Source organism: Pteropus alecto, unplaced genomic scaffold, assembly GCF_000325575.1.
Source record: "Pteropus alecto unplaced genomic scaffold, ASM32557v1 scaffold42, whole genome shotgun sequence".
Classification (NCBI taxonomy): domain Eukaryota; kingdom Metazoa; phylum Chordata; class Mammalia; order Chiroptera; family Pteropodidae; genus Pteropus; species Pteropus alecto.
The window spans coordinates 11,867,132-11,874,886 of NW_006434825.1; the positions used below are offsets into that span (position 1 = coordinate 11,867,132).

Genomic DNA, 7,755 nt, shown 5'->3' on the forward strand with positions numbered 1-7,755 from the left:
AGGAATGAGGGCAGGTCCATGGTCAGCTTCATTCCACCCCTCAACTCCCCACAGGATGTGGGTGATCAGAGGCCATCTCACCTGAGGCCAAGATCAGCAAGGGCTTAACGGAGCCACCCCAGGGAGCCCCAAGAGAGATGAAGCCATCGATGAAGCGATCCTTCCAAGACTGGGGCTGGCGCAGCAAGAAATAGAGCAGGTGCAGGCAGCCAAGGCTGTGCCCAATGAGAAAGACGGGCTTTCCATAAGTAGCATGCATCTCTTCCACCAGCCCAGCGAGCTTCCGGTAGTATTCCTCTTGCTGACCTTTGAGGGGGGTGCATGGGGTTAGGGCCGTGGACTTTAGGGGCCACATGCCCTTCTCCAAGCCCTTCATCTGCAGAGACACTCACTGGGCTCCAGCCGCCAGTCATAGGGGGCGGCCCGCACCGTCTCATCCCGCACGTAACCATTGTTGACCAGATTCTGCACCAGGGTGTGCATATAACCTGTTGCGGAAGCAACAGCACTGAGGCTCTGGCTATGGTTGCTGCAGGCCCACCATAGCCCAGAGCCCTGCCCTTCTTCCCAGTGCACACACCTGCCAGCTTGTGGTTGTCCAGGTACTCAACAGAGTAGGTCTTGCCAAAGCCAGGGACACGAATCTGTACTCCAGGGGCATTGGACACACGCCCAGAGCTTCGGTTGTAAACAACCCTGGTGGCAGTGGGACATTCAGCAGGCCAGCAACCAAGGGGCAGGGTGAGGGAGCTGGGGTAGAGGGGATGGCACATACCTGGTGTTATCAATCCAGCAGTCTACCCCAAGGGGTAGGAACATGTTGAGATCCAGCCAGATGGTGAAGAAGTCCTCTGTTTTGCGGTAGCACATCCAGTTCACCACACCTGGTTTATCCAGCTTGGCTTCCAGCTGATTCCCCAAGCAGCCAGGCACTGCGGGCACTAGTCTTCACTCTGGATTGCTTGGATTTCCCCATGATCCCCGCCAGCCCCACTGCAGTGACCAGCCAGCCCCGCCCTTTCATCTCCCATACCCTCGACCCCCAGGGTCTAAGGATACAATTCTTTCTTGCTGACCACACTCCCCTGCCCCATCCCCCCAACAGCACAAAGCCCAGGCTCCCCTTGGGCAGGGTTAAGCGCAGAGGCCAAGGCCACTAACCTCTGCCCCCACAAAGCAAACACTTAGCCTGGTTCTCCATTACTGTCAAAGTCCAAGATAAGAACAAATAGGTATGGGGGAATGGGAGCTGAGCCTAAGAGTAGGGGGCAGGCCTTGATGGGCCTCTCCCGCTCTCCTGTGTTGTGCATCTTGTCCTTGCTGGGGTGGGGGCTGAGGAAGGAGTGGTGGGGCTTGGCCCAGTGTCCAGTGGCTGCAGCTGACCATAGCTTATAATGCCTTGGACGAGGCCTCAGGCACCCACCCCCACTCCACCCACCTGGGGTAGATAACTCAGAGACACAGGGACAGTGTGGTAGGGGAAAGGGGTTCATTTCTCTGCAGGACAAGCTTTTGGCCCCTCGGGACACTGAGGCAGGTATCAGGGATAATGCAGGGGCAGAAGGGCCTTGGCAAGGTTGACTACCAGGGGCTGGGACCCAGGCTCCCCCAAATCTGGCCTGGTGCGTCAGGGGCCTGGCGGGGGCTTACCGAGGATGACGGGCCTTGTGTGGTTACTGAGCTCAGCCTTGGGCGTGGTTTGCGGGGGAAACAGCACATTGAGGAGCCAGAAGGGGGTGGCGGGGGGGAGCAGCAGCCCCACCACCAGCAGCACCCACTGCCATGGGGAGCCGGGCGGCCCCATTCCAGCCCTAGTGCCTATTGCCCAGTGAAGCAGTCTTGGGCTGGCCTTATCTGGAGTGGGGGTGGGAGGGGCCTTGGGGGCAAGGGGAGGGACAGCCTGGCCAATGGGGTGGCCAGAGATTGCTGGAAAGGGGCACAGCCTCAGGGAGCCAAGCTCTGGGCCTGGGTTCAATTCCGCCTTCTTCCCTTGGCGCCAGGGGAAAAAGAGCCTGGGCGGCAGGAGGCCCAGAAGTACACAATGTTTTATTGAAAAAAGTCAGGCCTCAGCTGGCTCCATTAGGCTCAGCTTGGTGGGGGTCCCTGCCCACAGTAGCCTAAGCCAGGTCTTCCAGCAGGTGGGCTGGGGCAGACCTCCCCACCCCCGACCTTGTCACCCTTTCCCTTCTCTCTGATGGTGACATCCAAACAATAAATATTCAATAAATAGCTCTCCTGGGCTGGCTGCCTTCAAACCCCATGTCAGCCCCATCAGTCTTCTCCAGCCAGGGCAGGACTCCAGGAGTGCTGGATGGGACAGCCCCCAAACCTCTCAGGGTCCTGCAGGACCTCGGATCCATCTCCATTGCCAGGCCCAGGACCAGGCTCTAAGGAGACCTAGCAAAGCTGTGTCCAGGGCAGGGCCAAGCAAAGCAGGGCTAGCAGGTGGGTGCTGGGAGGGGGTGTTACACTGAACACTTCCACTCTAGGCCGCAAGTCTGTATTGGGCTCAAGAGTAGATGGTGATGACTTCACGGCCACCGCCACGCACCAACAGCACCCGCTCAAGGCCCTCGGTCAGTACCTCCAGGAACTCCATGTCTGTAGGGCATCAGGTCAAAGAGGCATCACCAGGACCAAGGGGCACTCAGGGAAGTTTGGCCTATCGATCATTCAGAACTGGGATAACCTGGCCCCCCACTACAGGTACCCAGTGTGACCTCGCATGCTGTCCACTTCCCCACTGCCTGTATCTCCACAAAAGGATACAGTTCTCATCGCCCTCGCTGTTCTTGGGTGGGCCAGGCATGTTCAGTAGGACCAATCGGGCATCATGGGAGCGTGTGACAATGACTTCATTGAGCTTCACAGCAGTGTGCATGCGCCGCACATTGGACTGGTCCCTGCCAGTAATGCAGATGATCATGGGTCCTACCCCTGGCCTACCCACAGAGCTTGCCTGCCCCCATCCCACCTCCACACCCAGGCCCCAGTGTGGCTGGGTCTGTTTTTGCTGCACTCACGGCTTAATATGGACCAGTTCTCGGAAGTTGTCAGGGGCATGGCTGGGGTCCCAGGGTTCAGCTGCCATATACTTGTCCCGTGTCCATGTCATCTGGATCTTGTCAGCCCCAGCTGCAGACTCATCTTCCTCGTCTGAGTACAGGCTTTCCAGTCGCAAGGCTGAATGCCGGTCCTTGACCAGCTGGGCCTGAAGAAAATCAGAGGAGGTAGCCTCAGTGACATGGGAAAAAGGAGCCTGGCTGGCCTAACATGATAACCTAGCCTCAGGAACATGGGCACTGACTTGGGTGGGGCTGGGGTGAATCAATCAGATGCCCCCATCTGGTGGTGTCTCCAAAGACTTGACCCAGCCACCCATCCCTGCTCTGAACCAAGAAGGCCACTAACTTCTCGCTCCCGCTCAGTCTTGGTCAGTCTCATCTGCCGCAGCATCTGGGACCGCTGCTCCATCATCAGTGTCCGCTCATAGGTATATGCAGAGATGTCGCTGTTGTGCTAGGGAGAGGGGAGGCCATGAGGACTGGGCTATGTGAGACAGGGTATCCACAGGGCCACACTGAGGCAGATGACTCACCATCTCTACTACCTCTACCTCTGCCTCAAGGCGTAGATGGTACAGGAAGATGGCCAGATCCTTCTTCATCTGGATGCTGTTGTCATCCATCTGGGCCACAGTGAAGATGCGCATCCGGCACTTCCTCCAAACCTGTGGCGACAGAGCAGGTGGGGGGTTCAGTTGCATACCACCCCTCCAAGGGCCCAGTCCTTCTCACCTGGGCCCACCCCCGGCTCACCTTGTGCTGGCGCAGCAGGAAGGGCAAAAGCATAAGCATGCCACCATCATGCACAATCCACCACACATCGATGTGGCCCTCCAGGTAGCGCTCATGGTTGCTGGGGTAGAAGGCGATGTTCTTGGGCACAAGCAGGGCCAGGTGGGCAGCCGTGGTGCAACGAACGGTGTCTGGGGAGGAGGGACACTGCTGACTGCCAGCCTGTAGCCCTCTGACTTCTGCCCTTATTTGAACCCCAGCTCCTGAACCCCGTGGCTGATCCCAGGCTCTGGCCCCTCACGCACCAATAAAGGTCTTCCAGGCACGTGGGTCCTCACTCTGTCGCCAGCCATAGGGCCAGCCCAGCACCACGGAATTATGCCTCATGCCGCCTAGGCCGCAAGACTGGATGAGGTGGGCCAGCCCTTCACGCACCTTGCTGGCTACCACCACCTGGCAGAAGCCCTTCACTTTCTCAATCTCCATCATGTTCTTGATTGTCTGTGGGGAACACACCAGGATCAGAAGGCAAGACCATCAGCATCCCCTCTGCCGAGGAAGGGGGAGGGGAGAAGGTAAACTGCCCACCTGGAGGCTGTTTTCAAGGTGGGACAGCCATACCCACCTTTGTTCCAGCTCTCAGGTACTGTGCACCTGGCTGGCCAGAACTGGGCTCCACCCCTACACACCAGTTACAGCCCGGACACCTCTAGTCCAGGTCAGCTCCCTGCCCCATGTAGCAGGCACCTGCTCAGCGGCCTGGGCCTCGCCATAGCTCTCCAAGAAGCTTCCCTGGATGACAGAACCAACGATGGTCAAGCCCTTGCCTGCCTTCAGCTGGGACGCAAAGGTGAGGAGCCGTGGGTACTTCACGTGAAGATCCTCATCTAGCTTCAGCAGCACCAGCAGCTGAGGCCTGTGGTGGCCAGATGGGAGGGAGCCTGAGACCAGGGATAGAGGTTTCCAGGGAGGCCCTCTCCTCCTTCCCTTCTCAGCTCGCAAGCCCCCGTAGGTTTGGGGAGCAGAGATCCAAGGGCTCAACAAGCAGGACAGCATCCCTGGCAACCCAGGATGGGGAGCATGGACCAGAGAAGGGAAGCCAGCACCTCTTGACCCACCCACCCTCACAGAACCCCCCTCAAGAACCTAGAGCGGCCCTTGCCAGTCTGGGTGTGAACTTACCGCCAGTTCTTGGTGTGAGGAGGCCCCTCCTCTAATCTCAACAATGCGTAACGGGCAGCACTCAGGGACAGGCCTCGGATCCCGTCACCCCATTCCTTCTCAGCCCTACAGAGGCCACCATAAGCCGGTCAGCCCCTGGTCCCACCCAAGGGATTCTGTCCAAATGTATGTGAGATGGAGGAGGACAGGCCCTGAGTCACAGTTCCCCAGCCCCAATATCTAAGGTAGCTAGCGAAGGGTGGCTCGGCTCCCCACAACCCACCATACAGACCACCCCTCTTGCCCCAACCCGGCAGCGGCCCCTCACTCACCCTTGGTACTCAATGTACTTGTAGATCATGCCCGCAATGAGCATGGCAACCAGGGCATAGTACCAGGAGGAGACAAACATAAGGGCCAGGCAGAGACTCATGCCCAGGAAGGACAGTGCCCTGGGTCAGAGAGTGGGGAAGGGCCAGAATCAGGGAAAGACCAGTAGGGCCCCAGGCCAAGCCCCCCAGCCCCCTAATCTCTCACCAATAGCAACTACAGCCCAGGAAACTCAAACCCCATCCAGAATGGGGCTCCTGGCTTTCCCAATAGCCCTTGTGTCAGAGGACTTGTCTCAGGGGCCCAGGTGGTGCTCACCAGTGATAGTACTTGAACCGGGGCCGCCAGTTGGGGGTCCTCAGGAGCGTCTGCACAGCACAGGCCAGGTTCACAAACAGGTAACACATCAGAAAGAACCTGTATCATAGGGGCTGGTTGGTACAGAGCGGCCTCCTTGGCGGCCAGGTACCTAATGTCCCTGCCCTGCATGGTCTCAGCCAGGTCTTTCTAGCCTCAAAACACCCACACCTAAGCCTGAGGCAGATGGGACTACTGCACAGGTGGCCTCAGACCTAGGGTTTAGAGGATGGGCAAGTGTTCAAAAGCAGAGGAGAAGTGAGGCGGGGACGGCAGGCAGGGAACAGCAAGTGTACTGCTGTGGAAAAGGGTGGTGCCGAGGAGTGCCGTCTGTGGAGATAGCTAGATAACATCCAGGCCCCTGGCCTGGGTGACCAGTTGGATTAAGGGTTGTCGTGAATGTGGGGAGGAACAGTTGGGGAGAACCCCCCAGGAAGAGAGCTGAGGAGCTGAGGGCTGAGGGGAGGGGTACCATCGTCTATTCTCAGCTGGCTGGAGAAGAGCAGACAAGGCAAGAGGACTTACTAGAGGGCATGCCAGGGGGCAGGGACTCCCACGAGTGGGGAGTATTCGGCCCCATCAGGGCTGCCAGGAAGAGCCACATGATAAAGGCTGAGATCTATCCTCTGGCTTGGGCAGTGAGGGATCACCACACAAGACCACTGTGGCAAGAACAGTTTCAAGTGTGTGCTATGTGTGGGTGCAGCTGGGCAATAGTGGGCATGTTTGGGGATAAGAGATCACTGTGGCGTGACTGTAGCTGGGTGGGGGCTGCTTCAGGGGAAAGGGGATTCTGTGAGGCCTACACGCTGAATGGGGCAGTGAAGAGTAGTTCTATCATAATCAAACAAGCAAGAGGGAGCATCGGCAGTAGAACAAGATGTGTGTGGACAGATCAAGTGGGCCCCAACACTGGCAGAAGTGAACACAGTAGCTACACGAGCTCTGGCACAGAGGCCCCCAGACATTGCCACGTGCTGGCCACCTCCTGCAGGGTACTGGCAGACTCAGATGTCCAGTTGATCCCAGAATTTTAAAAGCAAACAACTTTGAAAATGGATGGATGGAGCAGTGGTGGCTTCAAGGTACTAGGGACTGGGTGCTTGCCCTGTCCAGGAGCGGAGGGCTGCCGCCTGCCTGCTCTAAGAGTCTGTCCCACAGAGGGGTGTGGAACCTGTTGGTCTCTTTAAAACTTCTGCCTGTGTGTCAGACTTTGTTCCTGAATGCAGAGGTAGACTGAGCTCTGCCAGGCAAACATCTTCCCATACAGCTGACATATCTCCAAACTGCACCCTTGACACCAGGCAGGGTCACAGGGAGGTGCTGGGGCCCCCGGCTGAAGGGTGCTGAGGGTACAGTAAGCCTTTCCCAAGATCGTCTCCCGCCCTGCCTTGCCCTGGCCCCCAGCTCACATGGACAGAATGGGGGCCACCATGTCGAGGGAGGCAATGAGGATGCCCAGCTCAGCGATGAGTGCCGTCAGGAGGAGTGCCCATGTTGGTTCACCATTTGCCTTCCCGTGGCCAAATACCTGCATGCACCAAGGTTAGTGGGATCAGAAGGGAAGAAGCTGGTCCCAAGACCCCCATTCCATACTTTGAGCCATAAGCCACAGCCTGGCTTCCATCATTTCCAAGTCCCTCCTCTGGGGCTCAGGCACATCCATGCCTATCCCAATAGGTTCCATAAGTTTCTCTGCCCTCCACCTCTCCAGGCCTCTCTGCTCCGAATGAGCCATAGACAGGCCACAAGGATTCTCGGCCCAAGCAGCTCTGCCAATAGCAGGACAGGGTCAAGGCCAGGGCAGCTCTCAGCAACAACGCATGATGGCTATGTGGCGCTGGGGTCACTATTGGCCCCAGCAGGATGTAATGCATCCGTATCCCCTACCTCTCTCCCCAATCCAGTGTGAGGGGCCAGGAGCACCCAGGCTGTGGGGGAGCACAGAAGGGCTCACCCGGAGGAAGGGGATGATGTTGTCCTTGGCAATGGCCTGCAACAGGCGTGGTGCCCCAGTGAGGCTCTGTAGGCCGGCACCACAAGTTGAGAAGAAGGAGCCGATGACGATGACCCAGGGTGAAGGCCAGGCCAATGTGCCCACCACTAGGTT

At 58.1% G+C, this 7,755-nt stretch overlaps 2 protein-coding genes across 2 annotated transcripts in view; both read right to left on the bottom strand.

Moving 5' to 3' along the window:
* Positions 1-1,877, bottom strand: part of LCAT (lecithin-cholesterol acyltransferase) — a 3,385-nt gene extending 1,508 nt beyond the window's left edge. Inside the window, exons 1-5 of the mRNA XM_006909787.3 lie at positions 1,651-1,877; positions 776-932; positions 581-696; positions 393-488; positions 82-306 (exon numbers count right to left, since the gene is read on the bottom strand). Of these exons, the coding sequence (XP_006909849.1) occupies positions 82-306; positions 393-488; positions 581-696; positions 776-932; positions 1,651-1,804 (748 nt within the window). The 5' untranslated portion in view covers positions 1,805-1,877. The remainder of the gene's footprint in view (positions 1-81; positions 307-392; positions 489-580; positions 697-775; positions 933-1,650) is intronic.
* A 150-nt stretch (positions 1,878-2,027) lies between these two features.
* The window catches only part of SLC12A4 (solute carrier family 12 member 4), a 20,851-nt gene continuing 15,123 nt past the window's right edge, over positions 2,028-7,755 (bottom strand). The window contains exons 12-24 of the mRNA XM_025045252.1: positions 7,603-7,752; positions 7,058-7,176; positions 5,607-5,705; positions 5,291-5,410; positions 4,980-5,084; positions 4,545-4,713; positions 4,103-4,298; positions 3,819-3,988; positions 3,599-3,730; positions 3,412-3,519; positions 3,024-3,211; positions 2,770-2,903; positions 2,028-2,601 (exon numbers count right to left, since the gene is read on the bottom strand). Of these exons, the coding sequence (XP_024901020.1) occupies positions 2,510-2,601; positions 2,770-2,903; positions 3,024-3,211; positions 3,412-3,519; positions 3,599-3,730; positions 3,819-3,988; positions 4,103-4,298; positions 4,545-4,713; positions 4,980-5,084; positions 5,291-5,410; positions 5,607-5,705; positions 7,058-7,176; positions 7,603-7,752 (1,782 nt within the window). The 3' untranslated portion in view covers positions 2,028-2,509. The remainder of the gene's footprint in view (positions 2,602-2,769; positions 2,904-3,023; positions 3,212-3,411; positions 3,520-3,598; positions 3,731-3,818; positions 3,989-4,102; positions 4,299-4,544; positions 4,714-4,979; positions 5,085-5,290; positions 5,411-5,606; positions 5,706-7,057; positions 7,177-7,602; positions 7,753-7,755) is intronic.